Source organism: Brassica rapa, chromosome A03 (assembly GCF_000309985.2).
Source record: "Brassica rapa cultivar Chiifu-401-42 chromosome A03, CAAS_Brap_v3.01, whole genome shotgun sequence".
Lineage (NCBI taxonomy): Eukaryota > Viridiplantae > Streptophyta > Magnoliopsida > Brassicales > Brassicaceae > Brassica > Brassica rapa.
The window spans coordinates 10,952,987-10,969,141 of record NC_024797.2 but is presented as its reverse complement, the minus strand read 5'-3'; the positions used below and the strand labels follow the sequence as shown (position 1 = coordinate 10,969,141).

General features: G+C 34.7%; 3 protein-coding genes and 1 long non-coding RNA gene across 13 annotated transcripts; 1 reads left to right on the top strand and 3 right to left on the bottom strand.

The window, feature by feature from the left end:
• Window positions 1-393: 393 nt before the first annotated feature.
• Window positions 394-1,078, bottom strand: LOC103858076 (defensin-like protein 193). Of its 2 annotated transcripts, none has more exons than XM_009135365.3 (2): window positions 922-1,078; window positions 394-786 (listed from the first exon to the last, which is right to left on the bottom strand). In XM_009135365.3, the coding sequence occupies exons 1-2, from the start codon at window positions 986-988 to the stop codon at window positions 575-577; spliced, it is 279 nt and encodes a 92-aa protein (XP_009133613.1). In that variant the 5' UTR covers window positions 989-1,078; the 3' UTR covers window positions 394-574. The 2 variants fall into 2 exon arrangements, with proteins under 2 accessions (XP_009133613.1, XP_009133612.1); XM_009135364.3 differs by having other exon boundaries at window positions 394-789; window positions 922-1,067.
• Window positions 1,079-1,913: 835 nt separating this feature from the next.
• LOC103858074 (protein NLP8-like) lies at window positions 1,914-8,297 on the bottom strand. Of its 4 annotated transcripts, XM_018657835.2 has the most exons (8): window positions 6,276-8,297; window positions 5,778-5,846; window positions 4,733-5,698; window positions 4,233-4,271; window positions 3,451-4,137; window positions 3,236-3,356; window positions 2,804-3,148; window positions 2,146-2,732 (listed from the first exon to the last, which is right to left on the bottom strand). In XM_018657835.2, the coding sequence occupies exons 3-8, from the start codon at window positions 5,681-5,683 to the stop codon at window positions 2,146-2,148; spliced, it is 2,730 nt and encodes a 909-aa protein (XP_018513351.2). In that variant the 5' UTR covers window positions 5,684-5,698; window positions 5,778-5,846; window positions 6,276-8,297. The 4 variants fall into 4 exon arrangements, with proteins under 4 accessions (XP_018513349.2, XP_018513350.2, XP_033142838.1 ...); XM_018657833.2 differs by having other exon boundaries at window positions 1,914-2,732; window positions 2,804-3,356; XM_018657834.2 differs by having other exon boundaries at window positions 1,914-2,732; window positions 2,804-3,356; window positions 4,733-5,660.
• Window positions 8,298-8,691: 394 nt separating this feature from the next.
• LOC108871234 lies at window positions 8,692-9,776 on the bottom strand. The gene is made up of 3 exons (XR_001957871.2): window positions 9,064-9,776; window positions 8,843-8,956; window positions 8,692-8,722 (listed from the first exon to the last, which is right to left on the bottom strand). It is a non-coding gene; the product is annotated as an uncharacterized LOC108871234 (long non-coding RNA).
• Window positions 9,777-9,954: 178 nt separating this feature from the next.
• Window positions 9,955-15,543, top strand: LOC103858071. 6 transcript variants are annotated; one of them, XM_009135357.3, is made up of 9 exons: window positions 9,958-12,982; window positions 13,428-13,473; window positions 13,831-14,256; window positions 14,346-14,448; window positions 14,539-14,607; window positions 14,730-14,808; window positions 14,914-15,017; window positions 15,092-15,153; window positions 15,234-15,543. In XM_009135357.3, exons 3-9 carry the CDS (start codon window positions 14,057-14,059, stop codon window positions 15,259-15,261), a joined length of 645 nt encoding a protein of 214 aa, XP_009133605.1. In that variant the 5' UTR covers window positions 9,958-12,982; window positions 13,428-13,473; window positions 13,831-14,056; the 3' UTR covers window positions 15,262-15,543. The 6 variants fall into 6 exon arrangements, with proteins under 6 accessions (XP_033144362.1, XP_009133605.1, XP_009133604.1 ...); XM_009135356.3 differs by having other exon boundaries at window positions 9,958-13,035; XM_033288470.1 differs by having other exon boundaries at window positions 13,428-14,256.
• The last annotated feature ends 612 nt before the right edge of the window (window positions 15,544-16,155 follow it).

The following is a 16,155-nucleotide window of genomic DNA, read 5'->3' as shown; positions in this document are numbered from 1 at the left end:
TGATCTTAAGTATTTTTAGACTAAATAAAATCTTCGTGACTAAATCATATATAAAACAATTTATAATTAAATATTAATCAAACATTTTTTGTATAAAGATGTTGTTAAAATTTCTAATACTGAGTGTTTAAAAATTTCAACACAATAACAAACATAAAAAACTTTATCATATATAAATAATTTGATGTTTGATTTAAACTTTATAAAAACATAAATAATAATTTATTAAGCTGGTTTTTGAATTAATATGACATAACTAATAAATATTTGTAAGAAAATTATATCTGTTGTGCCGACAAAGCAACAAGTAGATACATTATTCGAACGAACAACTAAACTACATTAATTCAAACAACTCTTCTTCTTTTTTTACAACTAATTGATTTCAAAGTATAATTACAGAAAACAAAGTCGTACGCCTCTTTATTTCATTTCACTAAATTCATTAGTTACATTGCTTACTTGGACCATTGACCCGTATTATTAAACAAACCATGACATGACACATAAGTTTCAGACACAAGGCGTCTGCGTCTACGGCCAAAGTATATGTAACGATCGCTTAAGAGTTTTATTAAGGCTTGTCGCTGCAGAAATCGCATAAGCACTTCATACTACCAGCGCCGGCCGCTCCTGATTGGCATCTTCCACCTTTGGCTCCCTTGTTCTCACGGCATCTTCGATAACAAAACGACGGATATATCAGAGGCGCACAGAAACGGAAACCCACGTCGCCGCCGTATTCTTGAAGACATTTTCTATCCTGTGCTTTTGTCTCCGGCAACTCTGCTTAATTCATATAAAAGAAACTTTTAAGTAAATATTAACAGTACATATAACCGAAGGTCCGAACTTGCATGCGATCACTAATATACACATCATCTGAACTCTATGAACCAAACGTCCTTAAATAGTTTTTACCTATGATAACTAGAAAGAGGATGAAAAGTATGGCGAAGGAAGAAACTGACTTAGTTGCCATGGCCATCGATCATCTCTCTCTCTCTCTCTCTCTCTCTTTACGTTATTGTTTCACGTTGGATTTAACGTATGTATAAATGGATCCATGCTATCTTGTCGTGGTGCTGTGTTATTAATCTTTGATTGTGGGGACAACATGAAAGAAAATTGTCATGAAAAAACCACGAGTCACATTAGCTGTCATCGTGAAAAACAAAACAAAAGCGTGCATGACTGGGAGAGCTGAGTCGACTTGGGATTGACACGGAGGGCAAGTGACAAATATGATCTTAGCACATTAAAAAAGGCGCACGTTTGCTTCTCTCTTAGTCAAAGTATCACCAAAGCTTATGTTATTACAGAAGTCATACTTTCATATTACACTTACTTTATCGTTATACTCATTTCACATTCACTATTACCCAAACCAGGACTAAAACTTGTGCAAGAGCATAACAAAAGAGTATTCAAACATTGCGGCCATCAGTGTTTTAGTGATCGCTTAGAAACTGTGACTAGGATTGATCGTTGCAGAAGTCACGTAAGCACTTAGCATTACTGCCTTCTCCCCAACGGCATCTTCCACCTTTAGCCCCTTTTTTGTGACGACATCTTATATAACAAGCACTCCCCATCTTGCGCTTCTACCTCTGGCACGTCTGTTAATAAGAAAAGAACATATCATAAATTTGCTCTGATCACAGAGAGTTAGTAAACAGAAAACAAAGTGTAATATGAAGTTAATTACTAACAAAATCTCTGTTAATAAACTTACCACTATAGCAGAGATAACTAAGAAGAAGACAACAAAGATGGTAACGGGTTTTATGATTTATCGCCTTTGCCATTTTCTCTGTGTCTCACTTTTGGTTTGTCTTTTCATATGTAGTTGAACACTTGGTGTTGGTGCTATGCTATGCATCTTTAGAACCAAACCGTTTTGCTTAGTGATATAGAACCGAAACATACCAAAACTAATTTTCCAAGAGTACAACATCAGTAACTTGCCTTAGACATCAAACTTCTTATTCTCTGATTTATATAAAAGGACAAACATATACAGTATCCTGACTCCACTATGCCAAAACTGTCTTTATCCCTCATACCTTTTCTTATAAGCAAACTAATATATGGAGAAATAAAAAACATTCTTTCACAAGGGATAACATAACTGAGCAGTAGATGCTATAAGCCTGTTCCTAGGTAACAGTTGCTGCCGGCAGAACTACCTATAGGCGCAGGCAGATCACGGACCAGGAACTTCACAGTGTGTTTTCCCATACCATATAATATCTCCAAGCACTCTTGGAGATCAGAATCTGTAACCAGCATCACCCATTCTTCTTCATCGTCTAAGTACTTGAGTTGAAACGACTCCTCTTGCAGTTTAAACCGTTTTCCAACTTCTTTGTAGAGCTGAGAACACCCAAGCGACGGCTCGAACTTGAAACGTATTGTGTCTTCTCTGTAAGTAGCTTTTACAGTGAGCGTTGTTGATCCACTCTCACTACTGTTGCTTTTCTGTGTTCTAACTTGGTTAGAGTCGTCCATGGAAGTAGATGAGCTTCGTAGCATAACTGCACCTGAGCCATTTGATGAACCTGACATGCTGCATGACATGGACTGGTTAGGTTCGTTGATACTGCCACTGCATCTGATTGCCTGAGAGCTTAAGTTTCCATTGTTCTTTTTTTCTTCACTGCAATGGAAGCTAGATTGTTCAGCCATCCAAGCCCATTGCTCACCACTAGCATTAACCTCCATGAATGATCCTGCACAACCAGAAAGTGGCTTCAGATTATAGTCTCTCCATCCAAACCTTATGGTGTAGAGATTTTGTTACCGTTTGTGATGATATCCTCCTCTAACTTGATTTCATTGTCGACTGATTTAGCTTTCAAGAGCTCAAACGAAGCATCTTGAGCCGCCACATCTTCATGACCTCTAACATGTTCATTGTTAACATTAGAAGATGGATCCTTCTGGGTATCAAGTTCTTTGATAAAAGGGCAAACTGCTACAAACTCGCCTGTCGCTGAGTCAAACTTGAGTCCTCCTTCCACACCCTGGACAGAGTCAAGCACCGTCTGTATTTTCCTTAGTGACCTGTTCACTTTGTTTATCTTGCGAGATGGCCACCTCATGATCCCATGTTGTCTGCATATCCGTTTCAGTGTAGTAGGACAAACTGCAAGATTCGATACAAAGTCAAGCGTCAGAAAAGTTTGTCCGACAATAAAACTCATCAGTACATAAGAAAATGTGGAAAACTCACCACCAAGGCTTTTTGCAGCATCCTTTAGACTCCCAGAAAAATGTTGTTGCAGAACACTTAAGCTCACATTCTTCTCTGTTGTACTTTTCTTCTTCTCTGGTGTTCTAGCTTTGCTCATATCCTATCAAGAAACAAGAAAACAAAAAAGATCATTACTCAATCTAGTTAGTTTATGTTCACAAATATCTATAGAATAACCAAATTGCATCACAAACCTGCTCATAAGTGCCTTGAGAGCCTGTACTACTGTTATCTTTATCAGAGGACATATCCGAAAATATATTTCTAGTAGAGTTAAGTTCTGAATCTGATAACATTGTCTGGAAGTTTCCTGAACATGCATTCAGAACTCCAGTTTTACTCACTTCTTTTTTAGCTTCCCCTACATCTGAAACGGTTCTAAGAGTTCGACAAATTCTCTGCATAGTACCGGAAAGGCTGTCTAATAGAAGCTGTTGCTCCAAGCTCCCTTTCATACTTACAGGCAAGAACAGTTCAAGTATGTAATCATCTTCACCAGTGTAAGTGCTCCTCAGTTTTATAGCAACAGCAGCATTCAGACCGTACTTTCGAGCATGCTGAACAAGAGGGTACTCACTGATGTCATAAGCCTTCACATCAGAAGAAAATAACGGCTTGTTTGATACGAAAGCTCTGCCAACAATTCCTTCTTTTTCTCTTAGACAATGCTCCAAACAAACGTGCACAAAGCCTTCCATCTCCGTATCATTTACATAGCAAGCTGTTTCCTCTACGCAAAGAACACCTGATTGATTCTTTCCCCCCTTGCCGTAACTACAAGGAATCCAGGCTAGAGCTAAAGGCAGCCTGTGTGCGTGACATACTGCTCGGAGAACATCTTGTATTTCAGCTAAAGCGTCTCTTTGATTACTGGAGAGGAACTGAAAAGCAGACATACCATTAGATTGAGGCATAAAGTGACGATTATAATGGGTTGTATTGTACATAGTAAGCTATTGTTTGGTTCAGATGTTACCTGAGGGCGAGGGCTCGCTGATGTCCGTAAGTTTACAGCCTGAAAAGAAAAGAAAAAAAAAACATGAATCTCTCTGCTAATACAGGGAATCAGTAACTGTATTTTGTAACCTCAGGTTGCAACCAGCCACAACATACTGTCTAGAGAGCTGCCTTGGAAGCTTTCAATGACAAAGGCAGAAGACTCGGGCAGTTCTTAAGCCAACAAAGATTTGTCAGACCCTAAATCAAACTTGCATAAAGTTTAAAAGTTGTTTTATGCACTTGCTGCTGCAGAAGACATCAACATTCAGATTGTTTAAGACAAGACTGACACAAGTTATCTATTTTCAAATGGTTTTCCCTAGAATGTTGGGAAGAGCCTAGAACAGAACCAGACTAAATCTACTCTTTATGCTTTTGACTTGGGACTTCTACTAGCTAACAGGTGTTGATCTGATGAAAATAATGTTCAGTGAAAGCAAAAATACATATAAGTAAAGAGAGGGAATATGAATCAACCTGGAGAGCACGGCAGACAGAGTCCATCTCCGTATCAAAATTAGGCTTTTCCTTGGAAGTGACAAGCTCCATGACGGCACAACAAGTTGTCCCAGAAGCTTCAAGGATAGGTATAGCAATGGAGCCACGGACTTCATTATCTATTGCATGCTTCATACGCAGATACTCATCCGTCTTGTAATACACAACGTTTGACGTCCACTCAGGTACTCCGGAGATGAAGACACGGCCAGGAAGACCCGGAAAAGAGCACTGATTTGCTTCAGAGGCAAAAGTGAATTTCCTCGAGACTTCACGGTACTGAGAAAGCCTCGGGTCAAGCAAATAGGCCTGATCACATGTACTGAGCACGTGCTGGTCTCCTATCTTAATAGGAGTCCAAACTTGAGCTAAAATGCCCTCTCCTGAACCTGAGGACTCTAAAAACAAGCTTAGTGCCTTGAGCATCTTCTCATCTAGTGAGTGGCTCAAAGACCTAGGGATAGTACAGTTCATCAAGTTAGGAAAACCATTCTTCTGGTTAGCCACCCTGCGCCGTTTACCACTTAACTGAACGCTATCTAACGAGTGATCAAACTGAGAGATCATTTCCTGTAGTGACGGTCTTTCTTCACCATAGTAAGAGCTTTCCATATCATGAAATGAACGAGTAAGACCTGGTAAAGTAGCAGCTCTCAGCTCGGGTGCATGAGCTGAAGTGATAGCTCCAAAAGGCATAGACTGAGAGGTCGACAGACCATATTGGGCGAACAAGACATCACTCACGGAAGGGCTGTTACACCATGTGGAGAAAGAGTCGAAATTCACAAGCTCAGAGTTGGAAGATGAGTTAAACATATCGTCAGAGATCAAGCTCCTAACACCAGAACCAAAGCTGAAACTATCCATCTCTTCTGTTGAGATATCTTGATAACCAAACACCTTGTCTCTGGAAGCAAAAGGGTGTTCCATAACGTTGATGATTAGCTGACCAAAACAACAACAACAACAAGTATTGATCTTTATTCAAAATATTCAAAGAAAGGATCTTTCAATTGAATCTTACAAAGCAAAGAAGGATTCTTGAAAACGCCCTCACGTAGCAACTTTAGTAAATCAAACCTCCATCAGTACCCTACAACATAGAAGACGTCACAAAATCAATTCAAGAAACTGTTCCCAATAAGTACACAAAAGAACTTTGAAACTGGCATGAAAGCCTCAAACTTTTTTTTTAAATCTTAAAAAGGGGAAAACTTTCAAAGAGGACAAAAGTCACCGCAGCAAATAAGAAAAAAAAAAGCCCAAAATTCAACAAAAAAGCGAAAATCAGCACCACATTTCTTAGCAGACAACACCTAATTGCAAAACTCCAAACTTGCACTTTAGTAAGAGACCAAAGTTCTGAGTTTTCGAACTCAAAAGGGAGACGACACTACCACGAGTGGTCTTCCATGAAGAGAAATTACGGCGAGAGATTAAAAAAAAAAACAGAGCTTTTTAAGCTAAAAGTAGAAGGTTCGGTTTGTTGCCATTAACAGATATTGCGGGGGAAAAGACTTACGCTTTAAGCAGTGGAGGAAGATACTACTACATCAGCAGAGTGATATATGGCCGCTTACATTTAATGGAATACTCGTAAGCTTTGCAACGAAAAGAATAGACTTTTGAATCGAATCGCTCTCTCTCTCTCTCTCTCTCTCTGTATCTTGAGAGCTTGTGTGCTTGCGTAAGCAACAGAACGATGCGTTTTGATAAGAGTTATCCACGTGTGACGACGTGAAAGGAACTGGGACTGATATTTCTTTTTTTATCCAAAATTAGATAAATATTTTAATTTGGGAATCCTTGGACGCGGTGTCTTCTCATATGTCAGTGTATGTTTTACAGAACCGACAATTACTATTGTTAATAAAATATATAAATACTAGGGTCGGCCCGTCCGGGCCTACGGGCGGGATGTGATATATTGTCTAATGACTAAGAATTAAAATATATATTTTCTCAATGAATTTTTGTATGTTCATTTGTTTGATAGTGTGATAAATTTTACTGGTTAGTCATGTTTACACCAGTTTATGAGTGTTATTAGTATGTTTGCATTGTAGTTGTATTTAGACTATTAACTTGGAAGACCATTTTGGTTCTGAAACAACAATTATTGCATCAAACAATCCATTGATCTCTTGATACTGGCGTCGACGAAATGTGGAAGGATACATGGTATCTATGGAGGTCAGCTGAATCCTAGGGATTAGAACCCGTTCCCCAACATCTTTTTCGGTCATGATCTGTGTTACCACCATCATTGTACCATTGCATAACCCATCTGTTTGGTTGAAATTGCGCAGATAAGTGAATAATCTAGCAAATCAATTAGGAGGCCCAATCAGAATATAGTTAAAACTCATGTGACGGGGTTGAAGTTTTTTCTACCCTACTATTGTTGCCGTTAATAATCCTTTTTGAAAAAAAAATCGGTATAGTAAAATTGTTAATGTGCTTATATCTATTAAAGTATTTAGTGACAAAAGGAGATCTAGCATCCAAATAACTCCCTTTTTTTTTTGTCAAAAAACCAGTTCATCCTCAATGCCCGTACTTTTTTTGTTTTCAAAATTGATTATGGCTTTTTGTCCCTTTTTCACCAGACTGACTTTGTTATATATAATGGCTAGCTGATTGGTGGTTATATTTTGTCGTGGTCAGTAACGCTTTTTATATTTTAAAATAATTAGATAAGTGTACATCTATTCAGTTTATATAAAGAAGTTTTGTGTCTGTGAATGATTATGTTCCTTTGTTATTTTTAAAAAAAAATTTGTAACTATGCTTGCAGAAGGATTGCTATTTTTTGTTGGCCCATTATATTTATTAATTTATTATTGTCATATTAAAATACCATGTTTTTAGCAACTTGTTTTTTTCAAAACTTACGTCCTTTTTTCTTTAAATAACACAATAGGTTACTAAACTTTTTCTTTAAAAAATTGTGGTATATAATATCCAAACCACGTAGGTGCAAGTTCATAATTGTTTAAAATTATAAAACGGTTTTTTTACCGAATTCTATACATTGTTAGGTTAATGTAGTAAAATCTGTTGTGGCAAATATCTACTTAATAACTGTTTAAAATAAGATCGTACGATAAATGTGAAAGTTGGAAATCCCATATTTTTTACTGAGCATTGTTGGTGATCTAGTAATTGTAAAACACTAATTTATTTACACGAATTTTTTGAATTGGTAGGGTGTTGCATCAAAAGCACGTGTGGATAATATTTTACATAATTAGCTTCTTTTCAGCACTAAGACCTTGCGACCCATTTTCATGGCTTTTAAAATCACTTACGATTTACCTAAATGTAGTCGTGGGCCAAAATAATGATCGAGACGGACCAAACAATGTATTATAATATGAAAATAACTGTGGGGAAAACATTAAGGTTTGCATAAATTTATACCAATAGTACAAATATTTAAACCAAAACATGATTTTATAGAAATTTCAGAAAATGCAGATTGTTCAGAAAGTTAAAAAAACCAGAAGCAGACACCACACCCTTAATAAAAAAAAAACAACATTGATGCCATAGCATTATGGAGTAAAAGTATCTCAGATGATAAAGAATTAAGCGAGACGGGCTTCACCATCTTTGAAGTTGCTCTGGCTGAAGGCTTCAGTGGATCTCCACCATTAGGGGCTGCTCCAGCATCTGGTCACGCCTGCTGACTGCTACCCCCAGTTTCAACCTTAGCAAGAACGGTGCTGTCACCTGTTACAATGACAAACGTAAGAGAATTACCAGGGAGCTGACTGCTAGTGTTTGCTAGAGCAAGCATCTCGCTTTGACTACGGAATGGAAAGCATTCTTCAGGGTGTGGAGAACTGGGTTCGGTTCAGTTAACCCGTTCAAGGAGGTTGCATCACTGAACAAAGAGGAGTCGAACAGCCTGAAGTTTGGAATTGGAACACGGCTAGCAGCAACGGTGGCTGGCACAAGAGTCGCCTGAAACGTTTATGGAAATCGTCATATTCATTAAACGGATCATTAATGGTCAATGCAAATTCTTATAAAACGTGAAAATAAACTTCAAGAATACCGAAGAAACCCTAAAACAAAACTCACATTTGTATCAACCAAAAGCATATCGACGGACATGAGCTCATCAGCGCATCTGATATTCCTCGCCTCCCAGAAACGCAGTAGTCTCACCTCAACCGTGGAAGAACTTCTGCCGGACTTCAAATCGGAAAAGAAAACTCAAGAGTTAGCCATTTTTCAGTAAATAAGTCGATTTATATGTTCTAAATGATTGATAGGATGACTCAGAGCGTAGGGATGCATACCTTTTTATACTCGAACATCCACCGCCCCTGAAGAGCAAAGGCGTCATTGAAGATAGATTGTATGCGATGGATTTAAGAAGGTATTTAAAATGATTGAATCCGTAACCGATTGAGCTCTGAATCGATAGGAAGAAGATGAACAAACAGAGCAAAACCCTAGAACTGCTACGGCGGAGAAGAGAGAGCGCTGAAACAAAAAATGTAAGAGACGCAGCGTTTTGGAAATATCTTGTTTTATTCTTACCGTGAAAATCAAAACGTATCGTTTTGCAATAGATATTAGTAGGGCTTTATAAGGTTTCACACGAAGAGCAGAATGTATATAGAAGCCCAATCGGTTTCAAAATTTTAAGTGATACGATGTGTTTAGAACGGACACGTGTCATCTCAAGAGTAAGTCAATTGATGACGTGGCAGAGACCAACATTTTTTTATATATATAGATCTTTATTAATTTTATGACATATATAATAATATATTTTTTATATCCTCTGATGACACTAAACCATTTTTATGTCCCAAAAATAAAAACTGTATAATTAATAATGTTCAGACCATGATATTTTATCAATTTATAGAGTTACTAATTTACAAAAATTTCTTTTTTACATTTTTTATATTTAAAATATATTTTTTAGATAAAAAAAAATTTGATTTTAATATACATACATTAATTAATTTTTTGAAACTCGATATTCGTATTGGTTTTATTATATTATTTGTTGTATATAAAATATGTTACACATAATTTAAATGTAATAGATATAATTTTATTAAATCTCATCGAAATATATTAAGTGTTAAAATATATATAGATAATTCCATTGTAGATATGCAAGAAAAAATAAAATGGATGGTTTATAATTATATAAAATATATATACATATAAATTATTAATTTACAACTTTAAAAAGACATATGTTTATATAAAATTCTATAAATAAATATTATCTTATCTATTTGTGTCATATTTTGAACCAATCAAGTTTTAGACTAATTTTTTTTATTAATTTATGGTGTATGTTTATTAATTTATCGAGTATTGCTTTATAGAATTTTTACCATTTTAGTTTTAAAAATAATACAAAAGAGAATGGTTAAAATATCCTTCAGTAAAAGATACAAAATACATATAATATTAGGGTTAAATGGTTAAAATTAGTATTTAGATTTTTTGAGATGGAATTTAGGAATTATAGTTTTATGATTTAAGATTTAGATATAAAATTTAGACTAATTATTTTTTAAAAATTAGAATATTTATTTATATTAAATATACTATATTATTGATAGCTAATATTTTATTATTTCCTAAAAGTTTTTTTAGTCATCTTTTATTTATATGTTATTTTATAATATTTTTTGTGTGTTTTAAGAGAATTGTCTTATATATGTTTTATGTATGCAAACATGTAATTCTTTTCATTGTATTGGCCGACAGTACAGATTGTGGTCAGATTGCCGATAATACAGTCATCCTCAAATGGTACTCACATCGGTTTCGATGAGTCAATAATAGATTATCTCCGACTTTTTTTGAAAAAGAAAACACACTATATATCCGACTTGTTAAAGCCCTAATTGTACATTATCGTTTTCTTAATCTTATTTTAGGTTTAGGAAGATCAACAAAAGATGCATGAGATTTTTATATTGATTTATTTAGCCTTAAACCATCACTGCACGTTATAATATCCTTGTCTAATTATATTTTATTGTTCTGCTGATGTCACGAATGACCCACTTCCTCTCCTCTTACATTATAATATTCTTCATATATAAATATGACGAAAGCTTGGTACTATACCAAGAATCTCGATCGCCCGATTAGATTCTCCTTTCGATATTCGAATTACCTTTCAAGATTCTTCAAGCGTGGAATCTTCAATAGTATACAGCTATGCTATGTACTTGCAAGACTTTGCATGTTCCCCTATTTGTTGTAATTAATCTTTTAAATTCGTTTCCATCTTTTATTGAGAATATATGACGTATGATTGTAAAATATCTATAACTTACTTTGGCAGCCTACTTATTTAGAGATGTTTGTATATATATTATGATGTACTATAATTAGATGACAAAATAAAAACTGTAGAATTGCACTAGACGACCTAGAAGAAACATCTAGAATACACGGAACTGTCGTGTAACTGGTGATGCTTACTTTTAATCCACTTGGGCTAGCAAACTAAGTTTTAGACTTAAACAACTCTAGTTTCATTAATAATTTGTCCCACTTTCATATGGTCAAATTTATGTCTAACAGACGTTAGTTAGCGAAGGTGACTAATAGCTTTTTTCCGTGAAAATGAAAATTAAAGATATACTTTTAAGCTTCGAATTGCAAGTAGTTAAATATAAGTAATTTACTAGGGTGAGAATCAAAATATTGAAGATAAGAACTAATTATTTGTTCTTTTTATAAATTCGAACGCTATAACTTATTATATATATGAGCCATAAGTCATTTCCGATCGAATACTGTTCTAGGGTGAAAAGGAAATGAAACTTGGGAGACTGGCGTTGCATGCAATTAATATTTATTTGTTGTCTAATGTTAATTGTAGCAAGATTCGCTCATTGTCGGGACAAGTATGAAAAAAGAATCTTTTGGATCAGTTATATGTGCATTAGATCCAAACTTAATATGAGTTTATAAACATCAAATCAATATTGTTTTGCAAGTAATGTCAAAATTGTCTCGTTGGTCGCTTTCTGTCATCAAATATCAGATAGATCAACCAACATTTTATCTTTCTGTTACGTGTGTTAATATTTGGTAATTACTATTTAACGAATATATTTGTTGTTGTACTTTAAATCTTCAAAGTGGTGATTAGAAAACAAAAGACTAAAAAGTTGTACTATTCTTTCAAGCATTAGCAGTATGATGAATAAAATCTTAGTGGATCGTATGCCACAAAGATTTTAACTTATTAATTATCCAAGAATAGATATAGTCCTTTTCACTTTTAAGTATAGGACATCTAGACGATGGATCAATTTCAGCATGAAAGATTAATAATAACAACTCTGTAATTTTAACTCTTCAGACCTCCCTTACTATAAATTTCTAATACAAGATTCCTTTTTTCTGTGAGTAAACGATCTCCTAAACAAAACCCACAAAATGTTTTACTTTTTGATGAAAAATATTTTAACTATCTAGGCCTAATAAAGATCATGGAAACCCAACAAGGATCCTAAAGGCCCATTCCCAATTTCTCAAAAAGATAAAAGAACACTACATTGGAATAGCAAACTTTCCGGTCGATATTTAAATCATATAGTATAACACATTGCAAACGCTCAGATCTTGTTCATTGTAAACATGGACATTTATAGTAGTTTGATCTCAACTGAATTATGGCACGAACTTTTTATCGATCCTATAAAAGCCTATAACAATAACAATTATTGTTTACACTTTATTTTATTAATTCGAGATTGTTGTTTATTATAATTTCCAGTAAAAAATATTTGACAAAAAGAATTGATGTTCCTATCAGGTTACGCAACATTATCTACATATAAAAAGGGAGATAAAATATAAAAAAAACTGTCGAATTTAAACTTTAATTTGGGTTTAAGAATTAAGAGTTTTTGATGGTTTGTGTATGAAGATTTTATGTGACATGTAAGAAGCAAAGGTCAATAGAGAAAATAATAAGACTTTAACACGTTTTTAAATTATATAAATAAGAATATGTAATTTATTTGTGATATAACTATCACAGCATAGCCGATCAAAACTATTAAAACAAGAGTACAAATAAAATTTAAAATTCAATCTCAATCATTACAACTGTTTTAGAGAGAGAGAGAGAGAGAGAGGGAGGAAACAGACTTCCTCTTGATTTCATGTTCATCTTCTGCATCCCTCTCCTCCATCTCAGCTGTGTCGCTTTCGCTTTGGGTCCTTCCTCTGCTTTCATTCCCATGATATATTTCCATGACACTTATAAAGAAGTAGGCTTGGTTAACTTACATCACTCTCAACCACATGAAGGCTAATTCCACTTAGATCTCTTCGCCAACTCCATCCTTCCTTTCAAATTCCACCTCTTTCTTTTTATTCCTTTATCTTTCAGCCTTTAATTTCACATCTTTTTCTGAAAGTCAGAATCTTTGTTAGGTTATGTGAATTGTTTTTGTTCATGGGTCTAGTCAGAGCTTTGATTTTTTTGTTCAAAACCATGTACTTTATCCGTTAATTGATTTGAATGATTCATGTATTCATTTGCTCAGACCTCATGTTGTATTGTTTATGCAAGTCTCTGTGAAACAATATATTTCTCATATTAATGGTTATAGAAACATAAGCTTCCAGTGTTCAAAAACTGCTTCCTTTTTTTTTGCAGGAATCAAGCAAAGAGCGATACAACGTTCCAGATGCTCCTGTTCGAGGTGAAAGTTGATCCGTATATGAAATTTTAGTTGTAAACATATTAGTATGTTTCAAAAAAAAAACATATTAGTATAAATTTTTAATTATATTTTTTCATAATTGTTAGGTCGTAAAATTAATGTGTATTAACTTTAAAAACAATTAGAAACTAAAACAAATGTTTCAAAGTTTCAAAAAAAAAACAAATGTTTCAGTCTGTTATGTTCATGATTGGTCCTACTTGCAATTTGTTAATAGTTCATTATTTAACATGTTTTGGTCACTGTCCGGAAAACGTTATACAGTAAATGTAATAGTTGTTTTGAGGATACTGAAACAGTATGATTCATAATCTATAATCTCTTAATTGTATACAGAAAAGAAAAAAAGACACTGCGGCATGAGAGGATGTCATATATTGATATGCATTGAAACAGCTGGAAACTCCTAATTAATAATTAGTACACTGGATCCGCCTGTACGATTTCTCATTCTGTGCATGAATGGTTGGCATTTTCCATTTTTGTGTGCTACAAGTGCATTCTTACAGCCAATGCCCACAATCACAAGATTCCAATCGCCGCTTAACTATGGAATTTAACTATGGTTGTGCATTTTTGGTGTGAATTTTTGGTGTGTTCAATGGCGAATCATTCATGGTTAAGCGGCGATTGGAATCACCCGAATGCGTACTTCAGAAACTCCATAATGTCGCCTGAAAGCTCAGAGATGAGACACCACTCGGGATCTACCATGTATTGGAGCTCCGAAGAACAAGCAATTCTCGAAGATGGTCTTGCTAGGTTACTGACTTCTCTCAATCAATACTAGTTTTCCCAGTTTCTTGATTTTTTGTTGTGATGATTAATTGATTATTTATTTTTTCACAAAGATATTCGTCGGAACCGAGTATTTCACGTTACGCGAAAATAGCGTTAGAGCTTCAGAACAAGAAGACCATTAGAGACGTAGCTACGCGTTGCAGATGGATGCATGTAAAAAAGTCTTCTTAATTATACCTTCCACAAGTTATGTTGTTTCTCTGTTTCTTATTCGTTTCCTTGGGGTTCTTGTTTATGTGGCAGACGAAAGAAAATAACAAGAGAAGAAAAGAAGACCACAATATGTCGGGAAGAGCCAAGGTTGACAATAAGGTTTTTCAAAATACAATCTAACTCTGTTCGGTTTTTATCAGCTGGTCTTTTTGTTGTTGTCTAAAATTTTCAGGTTTAAACTGCATATGATGTAATCTCTGTTTCATGTTTGATAACTTCAGGAGATTGTTGATATGGTGGTGGCTTCAAACTCAGCTACACATATGTTTGCATCATCACATCTTCTTAGAGAAGAAGATGGTAAGTATATATCTTTGATCCAATTATTCTTAAGGATGCTTCAAGATTTTATCTTAAGGAAATAGATATGGAAATATCAATAAAGATTCGTTTAATCGTATGCAGGGATCAATAGTGAGCTTCTTAAACAGAATCAACAACTCCTCAGTCAGATTTCTGCAAATCTCACAAATTGCAATCAGATTTCTACAAATGTCACATCCTTGAGGGTAAAGTATAGATGCCTTACCAACTTAAACTGAGGGACAATTTTATTTTTACTTATTCTTTTTTTTTTTAACAGTTAACAGAAAACTTGACTCTCTTTTGCAAGAGCAGAGACAACATCAGGAAACTTCTCACAAAGTACGTAAAAATCACTAATTCTGCAAAATGTATCGTCTATGTTGTTATATTCAGTGTAATTAGTTCTTTTGATCTTACAGTTTGAGTGAGAATGCCCGGAGCAGATGAAGCATATGCCACCATGGCCGGAGAAATTGAGAGATGATCATGATCAGCTACTTGATTCAATCCTTCCTCCCTCACATCAACAATGAACTTCTCTTTCTATTTTTCTTTCTTTGCAATTCAGCTCTTCAGGACATTCTTTTTTATTATGTTTTAAATTGGACTTCAGTTATTAGGTTTTCTCCCAGTAGAAGCCCTAGCTTAGAGCAGAAGTTTAGCTCTTTGTAACTAGTTGAAGTGTATCAAACAAAGTACATTTGATGCAAAAGCATTTCCTTTGTTAAATGTCAAGATTAGTGGAGCCAAGGGCACCGATATTCTTGATATAAAAAGTGGTGGATCAAAACATATACAACAGATCATGTCCCTCAATTCAAGTCGCATGCACACAATGCTAAGTAATGATCCTAAAGGATTTTTGTGGTTAATCATGTTTCCCAAACTAAACTAGATTACTGTATCTTTTTTTTTAAACACAAACTAGATTACTGTATAACAAGTAAAAATTTGGGTATGTAAATAGTAAAAACGAAATTAATAAATACCTAAATGTAAGAGGACTTCGATGTGTTCCAGAGATTACAAGAAGATTTCGGGGATGTGACAATGTCTCATATTCCTCAAAATAAGAATGGTCGGGTGGACGCGTTAGCAAAAGAAGCAAGGATCAGAGGCTTTATTTTTTTTCATATAGACAAGATCCGGCCAGACCAAAATGCTCATCGGAGAATCGGTTCGTTTGAGAAAAAAAAAATATATATATCACAAAATTGGGGAAAAGTTGGTAATGTGAGAAACTTACCAATGGATGGGCTAAAGTGAAATTGTTAATGTGAGAAACTAAAGCCCAATATGAAAATTGTTTTATAGATGGGCTAAAGGGTAAATCTGGTATTT